The sequence below is a fragment of the Mycteria americana genome, chromosome 9, assembly GCF_035582795.1.
Source record: "Mycteria americana isolate JAX WOST 10 ecotype Jacksonville Zoo and Gardens chromosome 9, USCA_MyAme_1.0, whole genome shotgun sequence".
Classification (NCBI taxonomy): Eukaryota; Metazoa; Chordata; class Aves; order Ciconiiformes; family Ciconiidae; genus Mycteria; species Mycteria americana.
This window is the reverse complement of record NC_134373.1, coordinates 44,517,393-44,544,516: the sequence shown is the minus strand read 5'-3', so window position 1 is coordinate 44,544,516 and position 27,124 is coordinate 44,517,393. Positions and strand designations below refer to the sequence as shown.

At 36.9% G+C, this 27,124-nt stretch overlaps 1 protein-coding gene across 39 annotated transcripts in view; it reads right to left on the bottom strand.

Annotated features, from left to right (window-relative positions):
- TANC1 (tetratricopeptide repeat, ankyrin repeat and coiled-coil containing 1) overlaps positions 1–27,124 on the bottom strand; it is a 132,380-nt gene that overhangs the window by 75,892 nt on the left and 29,364 nt on the right. For 13 of the 39 annotated variants that reach the window (XM_075512284.1, XM_075512277.1, XM_075512279.1 and 10 more), the window contains 2 exons: positions 17,033–17,093; positions 7,050–7,124 (listed from right to left, as the gene is read on the bottom strand). The exons of 5 other annotated variants lie outside the window; for them this stretch is intronic. In XM_075512284.1, the coding sequence (XP_075368399.1) occupies positions 7,050–7,124; positions 17,033–17,093 (136 nt within the window). Of the gene's footprint in view, positions 1–2,993; positions 3,071–7,049; positions 7,125–11,572; positions 11,593–15,287; positions 15,461–17,032; positions 17,094–18,063; positions 18,108–27,124 lie in introns of those variants that run through there. 21 more of the 39 variants (XM_075512285.1, XM_075512286.1, XM_075512292.1 and 18 more) reach the window with 10 other exon arrangements.

The window sequence follows — 27,124 nt, the reverse complement described above, 5'->3', positions numbered from 1 at the left end:
ATCTTTTTTTTCTTCCGTTTATATGTACATGGGATATATCACTGGAATTAGCTTCTGGGAAAAGACATTCACCACGTTAAATACTCACTGCTCAGCAGAAAAAGGAGTTTAAACTCTTAAATAACTGTCAACAGCCGCAGAAAGTGGGCAAAGCAACACAGAATAATCAAAAACAGCTCCATATTTTAAGCATGAAACAATGCTTCTTCTGTTGCAAGATATTTTTAGAGTAACAACAAAAAGTCAAACTGAAGCTTGAAAGTATTCCAGTACAAGCTCAATGTTCCAGCTACTGGATGTGTACTTTATGTACCACAAAGTCCCTTTGCACTTAAAATTCAAAGCCTAATATTATAGAGAGTTTGGACAGAAAAAGCCAATTGAATTTGCATCTTTAGTTTTAAAATGCAAACTTATTTTATTTAATGATTTCAAGCCTTTCAATTTGCCAGAAAGGTATCTCAGCTTGGTTACAAGTATATTAATCAGATAGAAATGTTTGATGAGACATAATGCAAGAAAGGTGGGGTTCAAATACGCATTTAACTAAACAACTTCAGCTGGGAGTCAAACCTTTACTGCTACAGGGAAATAACTCTGAAAACACTTAATTTTAAAATAATGATTAAGTAGTGGGTCTTAACAAAAGATTAGGCCTTCTTGCATAGCAACTTCACTTTTATTTTAAAGTAGCAGTTTGGTTGCCATTAGCAAAAAAAAAAAAATTGCGTCAGTGAATTTAAGCATACTTATGTTTATCATTCAAAGTGCTGCGGTAGTGCTGTGTGTCAGGCTTGTAACAGTGGCCTATGCTCATAGGAAAGGGAGAAAGAAAAACAAGAATGGCAGAACATCATATGAGTGATCACAGCTCATGCCTTTGAAAGCCATTTGATTTTTCAAAAAGAATACTAAGTATAAGCTCCGTTTCTTAATTGTATCTGATCATACGTAAAAAAAGGAAGACACTTCATATTCACAGATTTAATCCAACTTGTTTAGTATAAAATGTTGATAAAGAGCAAGGCATACAAACAAAATAACTAAGAGTATGCCAATCTACAACAGAACATAATGCAGAAATAAAAGCATCCATTCTATCCTAACATTCAAACATAAAGATACTGGAATACAAAAAGAAGAAAAAACAAAGGAAACTAAGTCTCAAAAGAGTATTGTAAAAAATTGTCTGATCTACAGGAGAATCAAACAAGATTCAAAAAGATTTATTAATGTGGAACTTCTTTGTAACCCAAATTAAAAAAATCTGAATATGAAGACAATCACTGAAAGTACGATGCATACGAATACATAAGCACTTCAATACCTTTTATTTCATCATCCAGAAATCAAACACACCAATCTCATTTCTCCAGATTCTCTACCTTTAAAGCACTATAGTATTACATTCTAAACATTATCTTTTTGTTGACATAATAATCTGTCCCTTGTTATTTGAGCACTACATGAATGTCTAATAAGCCTTTGAGCTGGAAAACCCAGAAGTCCCAACTACTTACCACATTAATTTCTACTGAAATCAACAAAGTTTTCTGGCATACCATGTACTACATTTGATGTTAAACTTCTGATGGGATTTAGTGCAGGAAGAACACTGCAAACTAAGCACAATACTTCCATTATTCATGTTCCTTCAGGCCTGATACTGGGTCAACAGAACAACAATGCTCATGCTACTAAAAAGCAATCTGAAATAATTGAGCATGTTCTGTAGAAATTTAATATACGGGATTTTCTTTTCTTTTTAAGATGAAATACATTACAAGCATTTTATACTGAATGGTCTTTTGCTTAGTAAGAAAAAAAAAACAACACGCAGATTCCCAGAATACAGGCAAGTTGCTGGCTTTAGGACAGTTAAAGAAAACAAACATAATTATATACTGCAAAGCAGCTGGCAGCATATAAAACCAACAGGAAATACTAATACAAATCTCTCTCTGAAGCATTTTTAAGCATTTAAGAACAAGTAGCCGAGTAGAACTTCTACTAAAACAATAATAATTTAAAAGCATTTTTTGTTTATATTCTGAAGCTTATTATGTATATTCTTTATACTATCACCTCATCATGGACACAGGCAAGACTTGCAGGTAACCCTGGAGAACTTGGGTTCTAACAACAGTCTTCTGGCTCTGATTTCTTGAATTGTGACACTAAAATACGAAGTTTCTGTGCTACACTAAAATAAAAAAGGTCAGCTCCTTCCAAAAGAGGCCAGAGGCAGAGAATCTCCTAGTGGCTACAGAGGCGAATTTAAAAACCTCAAGGAAAGAAACTAGAAAACATACAATCCACAATCAACTATGAAAACAACACAGAGGAAAGAGCAGAAAGACATTTCCAAGGTAGTTGGAAAGAAACACAGGGTAGAAATAAAGACAAAAAGAGGAGATTATCTTAAATCTAGAACATAAAGTCCATTAACAAAACAAAGGCAAAAGGCAAAGAACAAGGAAAGAAAATGTGTGCCCTAAGCAGAAGTCATAAGGACTAGTGACAGTGACACTAACGGACTCCCAATCAAAAAGACCAAGTCTGCCACTCCTTACTAGAAAAACACCTTCTAAGGAATCTCTAAAGGACTTGGAAACTCAGAGTTTAAAGAGATAATATTTATTTGACAATAATAACCTGACAAAGAGGAGAAAATTCCAGACTTTTACTTTGTTTCTGAGACTGAATGAACACCTTGAGAAGCAAAGGGAAGCTGGGAGAGTAATTGCTGTACATTTCCAGCTCAGTGTATGAGACAATATAAAACCACAGATTACTTCCCAGGACACAAAAATTAATATTCCTGCTTGCCCTCTTCCTGCTTGGTTCCAAACATTCACAAAATAGTTTTCTGTTACTTTAATGTGACAGGTTCAGACTGTGGGTTTTTTTCGCCTCGAGTTCTGTCCTTTACCGAGTATGTACATCACTTTAATGGAAGGAAGGGGGACAAGACAAAACAAAAATCAACTTACAGATACTTATTTCCATACAACAGAAATAACTATGTCTGAAGGGGTGTAAAGACAGGTTGCTTCATACTGCAGAAAACCTGAAAAAAAGCTGGATGCAGAAAAAGTTGGATGCCTGGGTCAAAAAATTAGTTTGTTTGAAATTCTGTTCCTTTGGCACATCAGTTTACCTAAATACGGTATCAACTACCTTGTCTTCAAATCCACATTTAGAAGTAAATTTAGTAAGTTTTGTTTTGAAAAGTTGTTCTATGAATAAACATCATGCTGTCAACACTGCTCTCGTCATCTACGTTCACAGATGTTTGCACATACTGATATACAATCATGTATGTAATTATGGATGTGCATGTTTAAACACACAAATTTTGTTTCATTTAGATTTTACCTAATCCTACAACAGCCACCTACCTATCAATGCCTCCCAGCCATTTTAAAATAAACTCATTTTAATAAAAGGAAGAATTATTACTGAAGCAACTGCAGGATCTGAGCCCAACTATGTGTCACTAGCATACTGCTACTGGAGTAGCCTAAGGTGCTGTTTTGCCATCCAAAAGTGAGATTCCTACATGACAGTCTTCCATGTGATTAGGGCAGAAGTTGTTTGTATAAAGACCCTCTACCAGTCTTTAGCATAGCACTTCAGTCTCTCTCCCAAACACATCAACAGTAATTCTTGCAACCCTCTTTTTCAAAGTAACCCTGAATTTAAAAACTTACTAAAAATTGTAATTAACATACTCAGCAGCTAGATTTCAAAAATGTTATGCACATGTTCAGCTCTGAAGCCCTTATGTCGGGGCAAATGAAGAAATTCTAACATTAACATCCATACAAGCCATTTTTAAAAACAACAGTCCTAATTTCTTTTTGTTCTTTAATCCTTTCGCAGGCCTTTTAATACTACAGTTGTGCCTTCAATCCAGGAAAAAAACACCATTCCTATTTGCACTGGTTCCGCAAAGGTAACAGATGTAAAACCAGGAAGATATAGTTAATACACAAACAGGAAGTTCTATTCAGTAAAACAGGAATCATCCCACTCAGATCTGAATTACGCAGACTTCCAGGCATTCCTTTTATGCACAAGTAAACCCACGAGACAGCAGGGGTTACTTCAGTTTAAGAATACACTATTGCAGTTTAGCCTAAACCTCTTCCAATTTTACTTCAGTTAGAGTGAAACAACCACAAGTGGTCAAGACAGTGCTTTCAGGACTGCTCCTCAGCTGCAATTCAACACCTCAACGTCTCTCCTCTGTCTACTGGGATGCAAAGTATGATAGATTTACCCATACGCCTTCACAGAAGTTTGCAAGCACATTCATACAGTCAATCCTGAAATGGATATGGCAGCTTAAGATTTTACTACCTTCTAGATGTTCAGCATTATTCCTAAACTGGGTATATATTGAAAAAAGGTCACAGAAGTCGTCCTAATCGGGTTCAGTTTGGCACTACTGAGCTGCGCTCTCTCATCTACTTCCTGCTACATTCTGAAGCTCTGAAAAACCTGAAAACCTTTTCAAAACTTCATCAGCAAAAAAATCAAATCTACGTGCCTGCGAAGCTGAGAAGCATCTCAATTTACTATTGCAACTCTCTTAAATGGTGGCTAGAAGGATGGATGTTTCCACATTAACTGTCTCTCAAGTCAGCTTCCATCATTAACATGTATTTTCACTCTCTTCATAGTTCTTTAGAGTAGTAAATTCTAAGAGCTGTGGTTGTTATTAAGGACCTGAAGGGCCATGAAATAGCCCAACTCTACAATTAAAAAGTCCATTTCTCATTGTTTGGAGTTTAAGGACCAGGGAGAGGAGCAAGAAAAAAAAGGAAAAAAAAAGCCCTACAAAGACCAATGTTCTTTGCATTGCTTCACATCTGCTCTAAAACCCGAGAAATGTCTTGCAGCTGAAAGAATTAGAGTCCTTTGGAACAAAAGAGAAAACTACTAAACTGAACACAACTTTACCGGAAGTCCTGGATGTAACACAGAACGGAATGCACATGTTTCCTTTCAAACTTTTCACAACATCTTCAAATACAGAATAAGCCAAAATCTCTGGAATCTGCTGTATAAATTAATTACTTCCTTTTAAAAAGTGGCTCCTGCACTCCTCCTTACTCTAGCTTTCACCAGCCAGGCATTATTCACTGATTCTTCCCAATACTTGGTTTCTGTAACATTCAATTCATACATGAAACTTGAGACCTTTGCTTAAAAACCAAAACAAAATGAAAAACCCAGACCAAAAATGAAACCAAAAAAATTCCCACACAGAATCACACTCTAACACCCTTAGTTTTCAGAAATACAGCAGCATTGTATTTGTAAAAGGGAGAAAATCCTTTCTTTTAAGCACATTAATCCAGACAGATGTGAAGAGATCCTAAAATAAAAAATATGTGTTTTCTGACCTAAAGGAAAAAAAAAAGGCTTTTCAAGCTTCAGATTTTAATCACAGCCTGGTCAAAGCTCCGTTCCAAACAGCCTGATTTTCCTTTTGAGCTTAAACCAATTTCCATCTAGTATTTTAAGGAAAAATGTACCAATGAAAGCCTCACCACAGGAATCTTTAGCCCACTACATTTAAACAACTCCAGCTGGTAACTTCAAGTCAGCAGTACATACAAAATTAACAGGATGCCTTTTGTCTTGCTCTGTGATCACTTCTGTGCACCTCTGATCTAGTATCAATGTTTTTGCTTTTCAGGATAGCTCTCATCATCCAGTCACTTAGAAAGAAACCATGGTAGAGTGTAAACTTCAGAAGACCACAAGAATTACCTGAAGAACACACTACCTGCCAGATGAACACAGAACTGCTTTTTGCAAAAGAACACTTCAAATACCCTCCCTGTGTAGGGCTCAGTATAAGTCGGTATAGTTTTAAAAGCTGCAATCCCAGATATGCATATAACTTGCTTGTCAAAGAAAATAGAACTGCATTGTTTTAAAGGTTCTGACAAATGTGTATGTGGTAGTCTATATCACATTCTGTACTTTACATTAAAGGAATATTTGTTTTCACTTTTTTTATTCTGGGAGTAATAAATGTGTGTTTACAAAGAGCATAAATTCACGCTTACAGATAATTTAGGATCTAACTCATCAGAAAATCAGATGTATTAGTCTACATTAATAGTTTGAAGTTAAAATTTAACTGTGAAGAAAAGGTAACTGTCCCTCAGGCCCATTAGCTTTCTAGCCATTGCAGCAAAGACTTCAGCATGACCTGCATGGAGCAGGCAGGGTTAATACTCAGCTGCCAACACCTGCGCTTCTATAACTATTACTCCTCCCTAGACAGCATTGCTGATCCTTCTCTGCCCTCAAAAAAGGCACTTAGAGTTCTTAGTTACCCTTTTTCCTGAAAGGCAATACAGATGACTAGTGGCCTACTAAATTTATGATTAATAGTAAAATAAGCTTTTTTTTTTTTAAAGTAAAATCTGTTTATGATTAATTTTACCTTCAAAAAACCGCTGTAGTTAAAGCAAAAACTAGAACATGATAGAAGTTTTATAACCAACTTAAAAACTTTTCACTAAATTTACTTTCAATAAATTTTTTTCTAAATATATGAATAATAAAAATTCTATCGCCCATAATACATAATTATATTTTTCTACAACACAATTGAATAAGTAGTTTAAAATATATTTCTATAGTTCAGGGTTCTGAACCTCTGGCCTTGGGCTGTGTTTAAGCTGGCAGGACAATACACACAGCCTGCTCTCAGTATTTCTATAGTAAGAACCAAGAGCAAGCTGCTCTCATCTGTCCTTCCCAGCAGCGATTCAGGAATGAGTACACTGGATACACCTTCCAGGAAGCTTTAGACCTGCTACTCATGCTCTGCATGCAAGCAGTCCAGCCAAACCAGAGGGGAGGGCCGATGGCCTACAAACCCCCCTGCAGCTGGCGTCAGCAACAGGAGCCTTCCGCTGCCCTAAAGATGGGGCATCACCGCTGCAACAGAATAAATTTAATTGCGGGATTTATAATGCACAGCTCCTCAACATTAAAAAATATTTTATTGATATTCATACCTGAGTCTTTCTTGCTCCCTTTTCCACCCTCTCGGCTCTTTTTTAAAACTGCCTTTAACATTTTAAATGTTGCTCCTAAAGGATAACAGAAAGAAACAAAAATAAACGCAACATTAATAACGTTCATTCACACAAAACCAAACAAAATAAAGATAGGATCAATACAAATAAAACAGTAAGGTAATCAGAGGAAACTTTTTGGTAGTTACATTTCTTTTTTACAACATAGCTTGGTTAAGCAAAGTCCTGATGCACAAGGAATGTTTTAATACTTGAACTAAGCAATTAGAGCTCACTGTCTTCTTATACAGAAAACCAATACAGCATTCTCCACATTCCACATATAATTAAGGTTATAAGGCTAAACCCATATAAGTTACTGTAAGACACTCTGGTGAAAATAAAACGGAATAAAGGTCTAACTCCTGACCAGAGTTGATCAGCATAGCTGGGGGAGCAGGCAATGTGTTAGAAACCTGCTATCAGCTGGAAACTCCAAACTACAGGAGCATAAAATGGATGGGTGACAATGGGACATGGTATCACCACCCAACTGTTCTCTACTTATATGCAACGCACTGTTGACCAACACAGAAAAAGCTGAACAAATTCCCTAAATCACTGCACTGCTACATAGATGACTATGTGCCCACATATCCATGGCTGTGAGCGCACGCATTTCTGTCTTCCACGCCCCAAATTTAACAACCAACTTCAAGTGAGCAGCAGGTACAGATTTCAGAGGATTATTAATTATAAGAAAAATATATCTGGGATGTAAACCTGGAAGACAGCTAAGTTGCTTCAGGTAACTTCAGTTGCAAAGCAAGGAAAATGGAATGAAAGGAATTAAGAAGAGCACTTCTTTCTCAAAAAACTTTCTGGAGCATCTATAAATTGTAATTTCATTTGTTTTCTCTAGGCAAAAATTCCAAAGGTATCTCATTTTAGAAAACCTGCAGTACAAAATATGCAACAAGAAGGGGAAAAATGGTAATCTGACTACGCTGTCTTACTTAACACACTGCCATAAAAGACACATGAAATCAACAGGAAAAGCAAAAATCTTCCATCCAAAAATTATGGATTCTTCAGAAAGTTCACTTCTTTTTATGAAATAAAGCAGAAAAAGAAAAATCAATACAACAGAGTTCTTAGGCTTCTATGAATAACCTGAAGCACATACAACTAATACTAATTAGAAAACTGGAAGGTTTCCAGAGCCTGTATTATATTCCATGCACAAATCCCTGGGTCAGCTCCACACAGGTACAGCTGTGCACACAAACGGCTGTTTTTCACGTGGCAGGGTAAGATCTCAAGCAAGTTGTACTGATGAGTCACGCTCCTCAGTATCACACACCATTGGGCAAGCAGGCAGCAAAAGCACTATCTTCTGTGCTCTGCATCTCAGGTGAAGTATCTGCTAAGGATTACACACAGAAAAAAAAAGACGCTCTGCTAATAGTATCACTGCAAACTACAAGAGTAAAACAAGTTCTGCAGTATTTTCAGGTGTTTCCCAAAGAAGTAAACTAAGCAGCCCTCTCCCCTTTCCGCAATAAAAAAAAATTGAAAATTTTTTCTTGCAGATGTCTGTTTCAGAGAGAAATATTCTACTCTTTTCTTTATGGGCTGGCAGTTTTCCTGTAGTTTGTTGTCCATACTGCTAGGAAGTTTTTTTCTTAGTGTCTAAGCTAAATTTCATAATTTCACAAAATCACCCTCAAAATTGGATCATCTAACCGAAAAATTAAATAAACTAAAAGGAAGCAAATTATGGTTATTTATGGAATACAAACCATAAATAAATTTCTGAAAATAAGCATCACTATACTATATTAGAATGTTCAATGCAAATTGTGAAGAGCGAAGTGGGTTTTTTTAAACATACACCCTACATGCTTATAGTATCAGTGACTTGATACCAATCATATTCTATAGGCAAAGGCTATGTTCCAGCTCTCAACACATCTGTCCAGCTATGTAGAAAAGGCTGGACTGAAAGAACATGGTTAAGAACACTCCCCTGAACAATGCTCAACTTTTTGAAAATAAGAAAATATCTCCTAAAATTCAACCACGAGATCATGAGAAGGAAAACCTAAATGCAGCATGAGGAAACACTCTCCCTTCCTGGCTTGTCTGGATGAGCTAGATACAGAGACAATCCACAGCAGCAAAGAATTTTCCAAGATTAACAAACAGCACTGACAACTAGAAAAAGAAGTTTAAAACAGAACAACCTGAACCAAAATCTAACTGCAGCCCTGGTTACTTCCTTTGAAATACCATATAATTCATGTTCCCCAACAGCCAGTTACTGGGGGGATGAGAAAGATAGCCAAGTACTGTATCTCCACTCTCACTCATCATATGTGTTCCCCAATCGTTTCCCCTTTCCCAGTACTCATGCCTTCTAGCTTTGAGAAGGAAAAAAGAAGCACTTGTCCCTTACGCAAGAGCTTTCACAAAAAGTAACAAGGAAAAACAACAAGTCACATCCTCAGGCACACTATTACAAAAAAGGAAGAATTACTTTTCTGAGAGACTCAGATATGGTCAGCTGGAAACAGCCCATCTGATGACATGAGAAAATAAACCACTCATTAAGTTGTATGAAGACCAACACTGCCTTTAAAACTAAGCAAGTCATCATTCCACCCTATCTGGTACTAATGAGGCCTCTGGAGGAGCCTATGTCCCATTGTGGGCACCAGAATTCAGATCTGGACCAGGTGGAGGGAATGGAGAAGACAATGCCAGAGATCAGAGGTCTAGACACTGCAACTTAGAGGCTGAAAACGTTGTTCATTTTTAAGAGCAGAAGACTTGAGGAGAGACCTAACTACATTAGCTTGTTATACATTTTAAGGCTGTTACACAGAAGGGAACAATCTATCTTATATATCAACTCTTGATAGACCAAGTAATACAAGTCTGCTTTGCAGAAAACAAAATTTAGCTTAGACACTAAGAAAAAACTTCCAGCAGTATGGACAACAAACTACAGGAAAACTGCCAGCCCATAAGGAAAAGAGTGGAATATTTCTCTCCGAAACAGACATCTGCAAGAAAAAAAAACCCACACAACTGGTTGTGGCTGGATTAAGACATGTTAGGCTGAGGATGAAAGATCCAGCCAAGTTAACATATTTCATTTGCATTACACAGCCGTCACGGGACAGGGACAAAACCAAAACAAAAAACACAAGACAAGCAGTAAACCTCACAAGCTTCTGCTTCAGGCATGAAAAAAAGATTGTAAACTTTAAAGCTTATTTTTCTTCCAATTCTATCAAAAGTGGTTTAATAATGGAAATCTTTCAGATGGCTCAGATCCGTAAGCTGGAGGATGTACTAAACAACCTTTCAAAAGCCCTTCCCACACCTGTTTTCTGTGGTGTCAGACATCAGCCAAGAAGAATATACCGGCTACAAAAAGGTTCATCAGAAAGCTGTAACTAGTTATCAGATAGCTAGTTACGAAACTGTAGATAAGAAGAGAAAAAAATACTGATAAAAAGGGTTCAACCTCTGAAGATTTAAGCAGCTTTCCTTTCTTTAAGAACTGGTATCTCTTACAGAAATTTAGTGCACGAGGAAAAATACCATTTTTTGATTAATTAGAGTCTGGGGTTTTTTTGAGAGAGAGTCATGTGAACACTTTATATTTTTGGAAATCAAATCTATCTTCAAACAGTATTAACAAATCAAGAACCTAAGAATATATTCCATAGTTTGAAATAGGTAAGACTGACTTTACATTAAAAATTATGTATAAAAGCATTATTTGAATTATTACAGATATTCTAATGTTATGGACAGCTAACCTTCCTCTATCCCTATAAAATATTGGTCTTTATTAGGTATGGAAAAAGGTATTTAAAAATATTACTTCTTATAACAGCACAAGATTAAAATTGCAGATTAAACAAAAAGACTTATACATACATAAATAATGCCAAAACTGTAAGGGCAAGCATTAAAAAGTTAGGAAATTAGAAATTTAAAGGCTGGACCATGCAATCCAAATTTGTGCTTCTTTTGTGCATAAATTGTGCTGGCAACTTCAATTATATAAGCGTGTCCCATACACCCATCTGGTGCAAAGGATGTCCACAAACTAACCACAGCCTTGGTTGTCTACAGCGCACCGACTGGGGCCCAGAAAGCTATGCCCTGTTCCTGGCTCTACGACGAGGCCACTGTGATACACAGAGGCAAAAGACAGCTCCAACATCTTAAACATATTTTGCCTAAAGTCTGAATGATTCACTTCCCGAGTTTATTAAGTATTCTTTTAGAATAGCTTCCTCCTTGTGCATATCATGTAGCCTGCAATGGCTGTAAAAACATGCACATCCAGCGTGCACTGCATGTACTTTGGCTATACAAAATTATTAAAAGTGCTGTAGTTAATGTTCTTTGCTCAAAGACCAGGCTTCTTTGATGTTTTCTGAATCATACAACTGTGTAAAGTACAGTACTGTTACAGGACAGCTGTGATATACATTTCATACCTATCAGGCAAACTCTTAGAAGTCTTCATTGTTATTTCTTCTGGCAAACAGCAGACTCCAACTTCATTGTTCTCTTTCCCACGTTCTTGATCACCATTTTAAAAAGGATCTAATTTTGGTACAAAACTCTTAAAAAAAAAAATCTGAAAACAACTGTTCTGACTCATCTCAAATCCTTCCAGCCACCTCACACCATAAGATTCTGGTCCATGTATGAGTTTGGAACTAACACTGACTTTGTGCTTCGTATTCAGACACAGGTCATTTGTTCCAGAAACCTAGATATCTAAACTTCACCTTAACATTACAATTTGAAGGTCTTATGTTCTTTGGAACCCATTTTTATATGTAATTGGACAGTTCCTTAAAATGAAAATTTTCTCAGCTCATTTTAGTACATTGCAATTGAGGTAATTGTACTCAAGGGTATTGTAGCTTTTAACGTTACTAGCAGGCATTCACAGGTTCAGTTAGAGCATTTAGCAAAGAAAACAGTGTTCAATCATATAATTCAAGGCTGAAACATAACGCATATGTAGAAGAATAGGAAGTCTAATTAGAACTGCAGAGACATTCTTAATTTGGTATTCCCTAACTTCTGCCTGGCTTTGAAATGTTAATGTTTCCTATAAAATTATTCAGTGTTGTATATTGTTGGTATGTTGTATGATAAATTTTACTTACAAGCATTTTAAAATCTCTTAAGTCTTGCAGAACAATAGCGCCTTTATTAAAATTCAGCTGGTATCACCACATGAACAAGGAAGAAAGAGTCTACCTGAAGGCTTGCTGAAGTTCACTGAGCATGTCTCATCTATCTCTGCCCTCCAGAGACCACTGGATGCATTTTTTTTTTTCCCCTCAAAGTGATACAGCTTAGTGGTGTAATGCAACCAGAACAAAAAATACAAGAGGGTAATTATGGAAGAGTTTGGTTTCACAGAGCTGACTGTCGGGGGGGGGGGGGGGGAGCCTACTGCAAGTGAAGACAATGACAATGTTGCAAGAGAACTGGATCTTTCTTAAGAAAAATACGGTAATAATAAAACACAACATTTACAGGATCTTGAACACATGCAGTGCTAAAAGAAACCCTCCATAGCAGCTCAAAGAGAGAAGAAATGTGAGCTTAAAGAAAGTCAGTGGAAAAAATAATGGGTGCAAAGAGGAATCTAACATACTGAGGGAGGGTGATGGGAATAGCAGGAAATGCAACTGTAAATCTCTTAGGTTGGTTCAAGTATGTTCCCTTTCTCCAACAAAACTCACCTTGGATCAAACTCCTAGCAGAGGCAGTAAATAACCAGCTCAAGGGGGTACAAAGAGGACACTTTCTGCCTCTTAATAAAACCTCATGGCACAGACCAGAATAGAAACATTACAGAAGCCAGCTGTAATGCAGTAAAAAGCGCATTCTAACTCACTCAATCTTACTTTAAATGGCATATGCCTCCCAGTACTACAAGATGTAAAAATTCTATCAGATTCCAAAAGAAAAGAAAAACAACTCTAAGTATTTTTTCTAAATACATAGTCAAACACCATCTCCCAGATAACCTCCTAAGCTAAGACATCAAAGAAAATAAAAGTCCCAATGTATTTATTACACTCTGCTTTTTAAATAAAAAGATTTTTTTTTTTAATTTTCCATACAAAAACCATATGCCATGTTAGAAAGTCTGCATTATGCAGTGGTAAGATCTGGAGCTGTTAATGAATTTCAGAATCTGAGAATGATATTCTACATAAATAGCTAGAACAGAGTGGCAATAAAAAAAAAAAAAAAAACAACAACTGAACACCAGAAAACTTCCATATTATATCTAACTTTCTTCTTATTTTGCAAACATGACAAGTATAAATTTTTGACTAACCAGAACAGAGAGGCTTGATATAGAACTGAAATTTTACAGTATATGTCATTCCTACTCTTAGGATATAGGTAGGGGGTAATAAGAGATCAAATAAAAGGAATCAAGGACAATTCCATCCTAGATTTTCTCTTTTTGGAATTGAGGCCAACTTCCCTACTGTGCATACCGTTCTTCAAGGATCTATTCCAGAACAGAACAGAAATGGCATGCAAGATGGTTGCATATTCAGACACATTCAGTATAGATACAGAAGTTGCCTATTACCTGGAAGCAAAGTCCATTTCCTTCCTTCTCCTCTATAAAATGATATGCAAAAATGAAAGATAACTACTTCCAAAGAAATTCACCTTTTGATATGTCAATTACACTCCAGGAGAGACCTAACCAATAAAGGCTCTGCACAGGAAAGCAAACACAGTGAAATTTACTGTTCATTTGCATGCTGAAAGGTACAAAAAATTAAAGTGTCTTCTTAAGTAATTCTAAAGCCAATACCTTGGTTACTTTACAACATCATTCAAATTCCACAAAGGTGTGTCGTTGAACCATTTAGGAAACAAACCAAATACTACAGCTTAGAAATACTGATTACAAATAAACTATGTGTTATTTAAAAAAAAAAAAAAAAAAACAAACTTATTTGTACATACTGTGAAGCTTTCTGACATACATCCAAAAACATTTCAGCTTCAGGTAAAAAATTTCTTCATACCCATCTTATACACTTCAAGATGACTGCTCAAATTGAACAGCAATACTGTACATTTGTATTTCCTCATACCTTGAAACAGACATGTGATATTGGCTTGTTTTGTTTTAAAGATATTTGTATTCATAGGGTATTTTCCAGTAATGCTGGCATCTTGTCTTTCCTAAGCACATTGTATTTCCTCTTTCTCCACAACTAAGCTTAAATAAAATCATTCACTGACTAAGATTTCAGAAACTTTCAGCTATTGCAATTGTTTTGCTTTGGTAAACAATTCAGTTTTAGGTTTTCTTTGTTCCAATTTTTAAATTCTGCCCTGAAACCACCTGTTTGTTGGTTGGTTTTTTGTTTGCGTTTTGTTGTTGGTTTTTATGGTTGGTTGGGGGTTTTTTTGGTTTAGGGGTTTTTTTTGTTTGTTTGTTTTAAAGATTTGAAGGTGTTTTAAAAACTTTAACTATAATTTCTGTTTTTAAAACAGATACCATACGTGGACTTGTTATCCAAGGACTGATATTAATAACGTCACATAAGAAGGAAAATACCTCAACACTCTTTTGCTTATGCAATCAAAGATCACGTTAGCTACTTAAAAAAACTGAATCCCCCACCCCAGCTCATGTCAAATACATTTTAAAATGGGTGCTGCCCTCCCACCAGTTCAACTGTTTGTCTTTAGATACACAATTTCATACAATTGCCTCCTACTCAGAGCATGAAGGGAAGGGGCAGAAAGTCCCTTGATTTAAGAATTTGTATGATCAGCTTTTTTATAACAAGGGACTCCAAAACAAGATCAGGTTTATAAAATACAAATGCAAGGTTATGTAAAGAGTTGGGAGCACAGACATACACAACAGTTTAATTAATTCCTAATCTTTTACAAATTAAGTACTTCACTACCTAGGGAATCCCCTCTGAAAAGCAAAAAGAAAAAAAAAATCTCTCCACATTTTCACTCTGCTTGTGAGTCTCCCTTAAAACTCAGCAACTTCCTTGCATGAGAATATTCTCTACGTATAGCTACTACTGACAGATAGTAACATCAGTAAGAAGACGATTCATAGCTTTTGTTCGCATTCGCAACTTTTGTTCCACCTTCCTTAAAGGTTTGCAGCGTGCACGTTTTACATACCTTACCTATCAGAGTGAGTTATTTTCAAAGAGCTATCCACAAGAGTTCATCACTTCTGGAGAGGTCAAATAAACTCATCCTACATGGTATGTAACCACTTGAGCTAATGCCCGTGAACTCCACATTTACCCTCTTCCCAAAGTTGTGCTGTTCAATCTCTCCATATTTAAATCCTGAAAAACAGTTAGCATATATTTGCAAAGAAATAAAGGGTGGAACATCTTAGTCATTCTACCATTTGCACAGAAGTACTTAAGGACCTACACTGAAAGGTGGTAAGATTTATTAAATATATACTTCAAAAAGATGTATTTTTTAAAGTGTATTTTTTAAATATCCCAAGATTCAGTCCTAAGGTTTGCAGAAAACTTCACCTAGTCACAACTGCTTTCATTGCCTTTAAACACAGTAAGAATTTCATTGTTTACACATAGAAAAGTTTCAACATTTCCCTTTTCTGGTAAATTCAAATTCCTTTAGCTTAACTGTATTTTTCAAACAAGAGGAAAACAACAACAAAAAAATACTTAAAGCAGCGAGGTGTTACTGATGTAACAGAAATCAAGACGAGATAGTAAGTAAAAAATCCTTTGAAATGACTACATTTTGAGTCACCAATATCTAACATTTTGTAATAAACAGAGGGCATATTCCCAGATCTAAGAGACTCCTAATTCAGGAATGAGCAAAAACATTTGAAAACAAGAGAACAGTGTTTTTTACATTTTGGTTTTTTAAGGTACAACTTCTGATGAGAAATATTTTTTTTTTTTTTATTACTAGTTTTATTACTATTCAATAGAATTCAATAAAACTATAGAATAGTTTTATTACTATTCAAATGCATGAATGAAAACGATAAAACAAATACACTGAAGAGGTCTGTCTCTGACTTCATACAATAAAAAAGTAAATGGCATAGATGACGTTTCCAATGGGCTATATTTAGCCCAACCTAAACAAACTCACTGAAGTTAAACAGCTATTATTGAAATATTTTTCTACAATACCCTAAACAATTATGATCTTTACCCTTTGTAGATCTTTCTTATGCAGGAAGATCAATATGGATAAAAAACTGACAAGCTATACTGCATCTGTTTCCTTTGTTGCTCACTTGATAACCTAATTATTATTAATCTTACCTATGAGATACTCCACATACCCCCCCTCTTATCTGACACCCCTGAAAGCTATGCATCAATTTAACAGGAGACTGCAAAAGAACACTGAGGTTTCCAATTGCTGCTTACTTCTAAATAGTGGAATTATGCCCTGAAGCACTATTAAAATATAATGAAAGAGGTGAAAGATGAGGAAGCATGAGAAAAACCTCATTATCATGTTAGCTATTAAAATGTGCTTTTGCAGTAGCTTTTTTCCCACCAGTCTGGTTCTGGATTTGACTTCCCAGATGTCATAGATGTACCTACTCTATCCTGCAATCACCCAGTTTTCTGCTACGCTACTCTTTTACCCTATTGCTGATCATTTTGGCCAGTGTCTCTAAGGACTGCCAACACAGGGGAAAAGATGGTCTCTTCACTTGACTGCTGTCCAAAAATTCTTGGTCAGGTGCCAGATACTGCAGAAATGACTGTTTATCAGTTTTAAAGATTACTGTTCCCCAGCTACTTGTTATTACCCTGAAGTGCTGAAGAAACTGACCTTGCACTGAAGCAGATGAAGAGCACTCAAGTCAGAAATATTAACTTCAAAGGTCATAAGCACCTGTTTGAACTAACCTGAATGATTCAGCAATGATGCGGATGAAGAATCATCAGTTGAGTCATTTGCCTGTCTACACTGGGGAAAAAGAGCAGTTGTCAGAAGAGGAGCCATAAAATCTTAAAGATTCACAGACCATAGCCTTCTACCATTTTCTACAGAATTTCCCCTTTCTTCAGTTATGACTTACAAAAAAACCAAAACCAAACAAACAACCCACCCCACCCGCCCACCAAAATCCCAACAAAAAACCCTGCCTTCTCATCTCTACTGAATTTATTTCTTTCTGAATCTCACCCCTCTAGCTCTCATCGCTTACAAGATACCACCAAATCCTTCAAAGGATCAAAGATCCACTGTGCTCTCCTAGTCTCATCTCATCTAGCCTAACTCCACTCTTACCAGGGCTGTCTTCTCCCTTCAATTTTATCTTTAGGTATCACGGAAGTAAATTACCCTCTATCATTCCGCTGCCTTTTATTTCTAAATTCAATTAATTATCTTTCCTCTCCTCCAGCTTTGCAAGACAGAGATCAGTGAACCTAGATTATGCCGCAAAATAAGTTTTTGTTTCAGGGGCAAGAAGGCGGTGGGCGGGTGTGGCGAGAGCAGAATAATGAAGGGTGGGTAAGAGGAAGACTGCTTGCTACTTGTCTGCAGGAATAACACATCAATAAAAAGGTTTCAAAAAGAAAAAAAAAAGTTTGCCCTCCTTTAAGTGGAAGGTCAGTATTTAGAGAGGCGTTCTAGAATGAAATGAGGTCACAAGAGTTAAAAAAAAAGTCCTGAGGAAACACCATTACGAGCATCCCAGCCAGCAATCCCTAGGAACCAGTGGATGTCACAGACATAGTTTGCACTGAGGCAAGACTGAGCAAAGGAAAATGAAATGTAAGCATAGATATATTTTTTCCACACCTTTGTCATAATGGCCACTTTCATCCCATCTCTCTCCATCCTCCCATATTAAATACAGAAAAAGTGACAACCCCCCTACTTTAAAATCGATTATGAAAGGGTCAAAACACTAGGCAAGAGAACTGATCACCTTCCAGCTGGCAGAAGTGACACCCTGCACACACTGCGTCAGCAGAAAATCAAGAGCCTAGAACTAGATGAAACTAGGTCAGAAACTGCCGTGTCAGCTTTACTAGCGTACAGAAAATGAAAGGAAGACAAAAATCATGCTAACCGAAATCTTGACCCAACTGATAGCAATCACATCTTATTTTACCAAATAGTTGTATGCTTAGGTTATGACAGCACCATCCTCTCCAGAAAGCATGGAAGATGAGGAATACAAAAATAAAATGCGTCTCCAGTTTCTGAACTGTCCTAGATAGAGTCCTAGTTTCCAGATGAACATCAACAAGTTGCTTGTGAAACAACACAACCATTCACTCCAAACAGCCAGAAGTAAATGCAGTGCACAATGCATGCATCTTAATATTATATAGGCTGCAGTTCAAACAACTTAGTGGGCAAAACCACGTTCCTTCAGCCCACCACTCTACACCAGTTTAAACCTGCTTCCTCCATACTGCTGCAATTCCAGACATAGTTTCATGACCCACAAAATGGAAGAGAGGATTGACCTAGCAAAGTAAAAATCGGGACAGATAGCACATCGGTATCTACATTAATTGACCCCAACATTTTAACAGACTGGATCTCTAGACTATTCAGGCATCATGCAGTTTCCAGTATATCCATTAGAAGAGTTGTGGGTTCCCCCATTTCTAAAAAAAAGGCTCAAGAGGCAGCCTGTATGGGTTAGTCTTTGCAATCCGTATTTAAGCAAGCTGCTTCTGCTCCTGTTAAACTACATGTACTGTTAAGGAATCACCACAGTCTAGAAAGGGGGAAGAAGCAGAAAAAAATCATTCTAGATGTAACAAATATTTTTAGTGTTAAAGACAACCAATAACCAGAAGTAATACCTACTTTGCAAAAAATCTACTAGTACAGGACAGGCTACAAACTTCATATAACAGCACCAAACTGACTGGCCACACATGAAGTCTGTAATAATTTTGGGCAGGATTTTCAAGGGCTACAACACCTACTTCTGATCAGGGATCCTCTCTTCTTTGTGCTGCAACAAAGGGAAAAATACAGTTTCTCCTACAGCACCAGGAGTGATGTCTTCACCACATGAAAATTCTGAGCCCAATGACAGTTCTTTTCACATCTGCATGGCAATTTAATCCTACCAGCTGATTCAGAAACACTACCTGGCATATTGGGTTCATTACACTTTAAAACTCACATGGTGGTCTCCTCCAGCTGTGGATGCAATTCTTATACTCTCCTCCATAGGAGAAAAAGACCAAATTTCATTTAGCAGACAGCAAAATGACATAATGACAGTTGAATTATTATCAACTTTTGGTACAGGAAATTCTTTTAAGATGGTCAGTGCCTCTTCATCAGATAGAATATTATTTGTCTACTATCGTAATCCAGGACAGAACTGATTTAACCAAAACTCAGTTTTGTTTAAGTCATACCATTTCTACTCAGCCTCCCCTCAAAGGACAGACAAGTTCTCCAGTCACACAGGCTACATTTCCCTCATATGTCACTACTGAGAAGATTATAAGGTTCACCCAGTGAGGTTGCATACTAATGACTTAACCTTCCTAGACTTACTAAATATCACTAAAATCCATAAGCTTAGCAAATGAACTACTGCAGCTGAGATGGATGAACCACCATCCGCTTGTTTATTGTGGCTTTTAGGCTATAGCTCACAGAGAAACAAATAAAGTATGGTTTATTTCAACCACCTTAGAATTTCAAGGGAAGGAAGTTATCCCATGTAAAGGGATTTAATATCATAAAATACTTTATTAGATGGAAACATCGGGCTAAACCAATACCAAGGGGGATAAAGTTATCAAGTTTCACTTTCAACTTGCATAACACTTTCAACTTGCCAAATACTGCACATGAGAAATCCTATATGTAAAAACTCCTACATAAACCTATCCAGTTATGTGCCTGCATGGAGTCTTGTTTTCAGATTTAAGATGTGTATTTGTAACTCAGATCTTGGAAAGCAGCCACTTTTGTTCCTTTTCAGTCCAAAGAACACCAACCAAGCTTTATCAGCCTCAGTATTAAAGAAAAAGAAATTAAAATAATCACAGACTATCTTTTCCAAAATTAGACCTGACCAAAATGAGTAATGTCTTGAGAATTTAATTGGAGTACATTGGTAAGCTAAGGCAGCTCTCAAAACAGTATGCTAGACAAGATCCAAAAAAATGTGACTGCAAAGTGATCTAACACTATGGGTCTTTTCTGGACATATTAAAATAGCATGTGGTCCAACAAACACATTAATTTCCATATTTGTTTCTTTTGTCTACAAAGCTACATGTCACAAACCAGCAAACCAAAACAAGAACAAAGGAAAAAAAAAAAACATTAGGCAGCTCCAGATTTGAAGAAACTTTGCTGTACCTCAAAATGAGATGATTCTACCACCAGGCTACATATATACAAATAGCATGACTGTCTTCAGTCACATTTTTAAAAAAGGGATTTTTTTTATACCTAAAATGCCACCTGCTGCATCTACTGTATCTAGTCTTGACAGAGGTACCACTTCATACATGGGAAAAAAAAAAAAAAAAATCACCGAAATCCAAAGACTTTCACAGACTAACTGATGATCCTTTCAGAAAAGGAAAATTCCCTCCAAATGCTAAATGAAATCATTTGATACTAAGCCAAAGCAGGCACTAGTGAAACCTGGAAGTATTTGATTAGTAGATGCATATAACTCAATGAAAATATTGTAGGACATAATACAAAAATATACTCTTAGTGTCTAGAAGTGAAGGATTCTTCCACCATTTCTTTCATCCATTGAAAAGCAAATTTGCAGTAAGCATGGACAATTTTCCTCACAGAATTACTCTATGCAACAATAGGAAAGGGGACCAGTCAAAATACTGCTGAATTTAGAGTGCTGATACATACTTGCACCGTACATTGCCTGCCAGAAGTCATCATCCCACAGTTTTCTTCCGTTCAGTCTTCAGCCCTGTCCCTGGTTGCAGGTAACTCAGCAGGGTAGATCACTACAGATGCCGAGATCTCTCAGAAGAGGAAGAAATTTTGAGATAGTTGACAGTCACTCTACCGAGGAATTTGAGCTTTGAAAACAACACTGAAATGAATCTACAAGTGGAGGAAGCAGCAACGCAACTCTCTTCAGTTTCTCCATGCTGGTACCTCATAACTTCTCTTACGTGCCAGCTATTTAACTTTCACTCCTATACTGAAACCAAAGCTAGGTCTATTCCTGGATACTTTTACTGATACATTAAGGAAACTATACCCGCAAAGCCATCAATAGCACTAATGAAGTATTGTTACCCCCATCCCAGTGAAGCAAACTGGCAAGGGAGCAGTTTTGTTGGTGTAACTGTACACTGCGGGCCCTCGCACACGTAACTGTGACAGCCACAGTAACTTCACCTCTCTGGCCCAGAGCTCCTTCTAATACAGTGTTGCTGCTCAGGAATGTGAAGAAGTGCCACCCTGTAGCTTAACTGTCCTTGACCAACTACCACAACAGAAGATCCCTTTGATAAATCTGGCAACAGACAAAGCAAAGCTGTCGAAGTCAGTATTATGTCCAGAACACAGAAAAGGTGGGTTTTTTCATTATCACAGCTACTTTCCAAGCTTCCAATGAATCTAGTATGCCTGAGGTTTTGTTTTTTTTTTTAAAGTCACACTAATATAGACAGCTGTATTTCCTTGAATGACAGTAAGATGGTGCTGATAAACTCAAAGCTTTTTTGTATTTTAGCTTCTTGTCATATCTAGATCCAGATCTCCTATATTCTTCATCCATCCTACCAGGTTATTTTCAGAATTTTATTCTCTACTTTTTCATAGCATTTTCCTCCCTTTCAGAAAGCAAAAACGGTCCTTCTCCTCCTGTTTTACTAATGATTTTCTCCTAACACTACGGGCCTCTATTTTAGACATCGATGTCCAATACAGGTGCATGTTCTGGTTTATTTTTTTTTCCCCATGTCAGCTATCGTTAGAAATTCTGGGACAGTATGTTTTCTACAATCCCTAATCATAAAATACCTGATCTTGAAATGGCTGGGAATCACAGCCACTCATTTTTGCCAGAAGTCAAATGCAGAGCTCCATCCAAACTCTGTATACAAAGGACACATTATATACTTCCTGCTTTACAGGCCTAAAAATAGAGGTGAACATATCTATTATTAAGTAAGCACTTTTGAAGGTTTTAATGTGACTTTTAAAATATATTACTCTGGTTTCAAATTGATGGTGATATTTTCTTCATTAGGATATCTATCTTCTGGCCTCAGTTACTAGAGGTAGAGTGGTATGTGTGCAACAACAGCTTGAAATATCCACGATGACAAAAAGTAACCACACTCATCAAGACTTCTTTGATTAGGGTACAGTAACAGAATGGCTGAGGTTGGAAGGGAACTCTGGAGGTCATCTGGTCCAGACCCCCTGCTCAAATAGGGGAAGTCATACAAGAAAAGCTTGGGAACCTTAATTAAAAATGCAATGTGGAGAGACTTATTTCCTTCAGAGAATGCAACCGCCTAAATGGATTTGTTAACAAACACATCCCTCCCCCCCCCCCCCCCCCCCCCGCCCCAAAAGGGAGCAAGATGCAACTCCTAAGTGACCCTAAAATGCAGAAATAAGCAGGAACACAAGGCTCAAACATACTGAGACTGTTATCATTGCCCAGGTTAGCCCAATTACACACACACACAAAGAAGGGTACAAAGCAGTAATCTAAGTGGATAAAATAAATTAGCAAACTTGGGAATTTAACATTAACATCCTTTAGGCTGCCTGGAGACTAGACATTTAAGTTACATAATCTAGAAGGTAGGTGAATCAGAACGTATCTTAGGCATCTATATATACTGCCTCTTCTTCCTCAGAGCATCTCAAAACATATTACAGCACATAATGGCCTGCAGGGAGGGTAGTAGTCTTATTTCCATTTTACTTAAGAGGAACAAAAACCAGTTTGCTCAAGGTCATAATGGGCAAGTCTGTACAAGACAGCCAAAGGCATCGGCTGTATATTCCTGCTGCATTGTGCCAGCGCTGATATAGTTTTCTATGCGTTTACTGAACTGTACTGCGGAGTCAGATGAGCAACAGAGATGACACAGGAAAAAAGAGCAGGATCTCACGGCAGGCACAGAAGCAAGGAAAACCACTCCTCTGAATCACAACAAACTGTTAGATTGGCTCAACTGCCTCCTGAAATCTCACCCATAGGAATGTGGCAAAGCAGAAATATTATGCTCCCTACTTTCCATCTCAAATCCTGGAATGCTACCATTTTCTGTCTCTTTTGAAATGTAAACCTTTCATTTTTAATTACTTGATTATGCTATTTTATGGGCAAGACTCAGGCATTCTTCTATAGGGTAAACTACAAGCAAACACTCTAACATCCATATTCTTCCAACTCCTTTTCCCTTAAAGCACTTTTAATTTTAATGTACAATCCAGTAGTGTCAAGAGACCTTGTTACAGTGTTAAAATAAGCTCTGTTTGAACATTGAGGACAGGCAGTATCTACCACAACGGGCTTACAAGCAAGCCCTCCAATCCTGCCACAACCCAGCACATGTGTACTCTCTTTACACAAGTAGACCACTGAAATCAATGAGATTATTCCCATGAACTAGATACATGCTTTAGTTATTATCCCTTGTCAGCCGTAAGTCCACTAAAGAGCTCAAACTAGGGACAAGGACACACATGGAACATCCCAGAGTTTGCTCTTGAAGAAAAATTAAAGGCTTGTCTATACAAGGGGAAAAGTGCTTCACATTCACACCCTGCCTCATTCTGCAATAATTCCCTGGTGTAGACAAGATCTTACATGCTCTTACCAAAAATACAAAATACCTAGCAAGCCCATATTTATTAAAATTTTACTGTTGTCCTGTTGCTTTCAGTAATTAAACAGCCAAGCACCGCTAAAGCCTCTAATTCAGATGCCAGAAAGCATTCCCTTCACAGCTAAGTGTCCAAAAAAAAAAAAAGAAAAATTTTAAATCCTCACAACCAGAATTTAACTAGTACTGGAATACAAACTTGTATCCTTAAAAAAAAAATAAATTATTCATTAAATCTTAGGTCTGTGTAAATCTTTACAAGTTTGCCAAGACAGTATCTACTGCCTCATCTTAACCTGTTAATGGGATGCCTGCGAGTCCCATGTAAATCAAATGAGCTGAGTTCACTGATTTATGAAGAGAATAGATGTTAACACCAACAAGAAGTCACTTAGCTCAATATCCTGCGATCAGAAGAAAAACTGCAAAGAAACAAAATTCAGTTTTTCCTCCTGGGGAAAACTAAGAATTGAAGAAAGGAGGCTCAAGCAAGGTTCACTAAGGAGAAAAGCATTTGTTTTTCCTATTAGCAGACATGATGAAAATAGGAAGAAAAGAATCTTGTTTCTACCAGATTGAGGGACAGCGTTAGATTTCTCAGATGCCAGTTAGCCAGATTCTTGCAACACTTTAGTAATAAAACAACCTCTCTCAAGAAGCCCACTTCCCCAGTGTAATCCAAGACACAATTCCGGTGGTACACAGTGCTGCAGAGGATGCAAGAGCCTTAGCAGAATCCTCTGCACAGGCACGGGGCAGGGGGAGAAAAATAAAAAGAAAAAAGTCCTCTCTAACAAGCCATTCAGTATATTCCTCTGGTGCAGACTTTTACAAACCTTTGAACTCTACCAGAACAAAATAACTTAATGTCACTTTTGTCCTCCTTTCTGTATTGTCTTTTAAAGACAAAGTGCAGCATTTTTGGTCAGGAAAAAAAACCAAACAACATTAGTTAGATCTTTTTTTCCCAAACTTTCAAAATATGCCTACTACCTCTGAATGAGTGTCAAACATTTTATAAAGTGCTCCCGTCACTCATTGATTGACTTACTGCAAACTTACAGAAAATACATCTCGTAATGTACCACAGTGACACAGAAAATAGCTTAGAGAATAAACAAACACTCTATACACACCAGCTCTGTATTCCCAGAGTTTTAAATGTATCAGTGAATTCTGAAACTGTACATTAGTTTGGTACATCATGCTAGAAGGCACAATGTTCCTATACTCCAACTCTACCTTTGTCAAGTATAATGTATCTGAGGATAAAGCAAAGTTTTCCCTTGATGTCTTTTCATTGTCTCTTGAACTTTTCAAAGTAATTCTTGCATGCACACAAAGATTCTGTATCAGTAGTTGGGAAGTGCTGAAAATTTTACTTCGTCATAGCAAAACCATGTCTATACTTTGTGGCAGTAATATTCCTCTCTCTTTTTTTCAAACTTTCAGTTTCTGGCAAATATTGTAGAAAAATCCAGGAACTCAGTGCTTACTAACACCAAAAAATCCCGTTGTGACCTCAATGGGAATTTAGCCCAGTGTAAAACAGACCTTGAAGCATATTATTAACTAAATAATCAACTCAACTCAAAGGCATTTCTGGCATAAAACACAAAAACAGTCTCCCTCCAAAATTCACATTAAGAATATTTTGTGTTTTGTCATTCTTGTTCAAAAACAACAACAAAAACAAAACAACAAAAAAACCAAACACAAAAAAGCAAAAAACCAAGCCCAAACCAAAACCAACCCATGCTTTAAACTCTCTAGCAAATTCCATCTCATTTAAGTTTCAAAAAGCAAAGGTCATATTTTACTTCTATTTATTCTTACTTGTATATTGTTCAAATCCTAACTTGTTAAAGTATGATCAGAAATACAGATTCTAAGGAAAGGACATCTGTTAAGAAAGAAAAGCACAGTCTTTAGACTACTCAAATTCTAATATTTTTCCAAATAAAATGAAGCTGAAGTAGTTTAATCTGACTCTGTCTTTTCAGCAATTAAACACCTCAGCTATTTTAAGTGCAATAGCTTTGAATTTGACTTAAAACTACCAGCTTTTGACAAGTCATAGATATTTAGTAATTAATACTTAATTATATTAAGTACATGGCAGTGAAGTTCCACCAGAACCTAATACAACATTTAAAGATGCAAAACTATTCTAAACTAAACAGAGCTCCCTACAGTCTAACTCCAGCCATATAGCTGCAGAGTTCACATTTACACACAAATGCACACATCAAAAACTTTCTTTCAGGGCGTTTCCTGTGTTGCTAACAAGTTCCAGCTTCCCTCCTGCTGGATCTAAATTTAACCAAGACTAAGATCGAGTCTTAAAAAAAAAAAAAAAAAAAAAAAACACAAACCCAAAACAAAAAACAAACCAAACAAAAAACCCCACCAACAAACCAAAAACAAAACAAAAAAAACCCAACCCACACTATATACGCAACTTCAATGCAATGTAGCAAACATTTTACAGGCACCTTTGCTTTTAAAGCTGTTAATTGTCAAATATATGAAATATGAAGCAAACAAGTTGAAGCTCCTCACCCTTTCGCCCTACACATTTCTGAAATTGCACTTTATATGCTACTAGGTACTGCTAACACAAGCACTAATAACAGTTGCTAATTCAATAAATATATGTAAAAGCAAGTGGCCTTTACAGGGGAAGTCAGAAGTTCAACCAGAAGCCAAAGCTCCCTGACACGGCCAAGCGTGCATTGCTATCCGAATTAGAAGACAAACCATAGTAGTAGCTTGGATTAAGTCGAAAAGACTCCTTACAAAGTCTTCAGACTTTGTTACAAATATCCTAATTCTTGAATATTTTAATTACAAATTTGCCTGACCTAGATAGGGGGAATATGCAGACAGAAGGGGAAGGGTAAGAAACAACTTGAAGTGAAGGAGGTTCAACATTCAAGCTACTGACTCCAGTCATGAACTCGCACATTCACACACCACCACTGTCCCAACATGCATTTGCCAATGCAGCTCCTTCTTGAGACCACCCACACAGGCCATTCCTACTCCATCAGTACAACTATTTCACTTCCCACGCCACGCAGTACATGTCATACATTCACCTTGCACGCTCTTCTTTGATAGGTTAATTCTTACAATGCTGGAATACGATGCATCTTCTTTTAA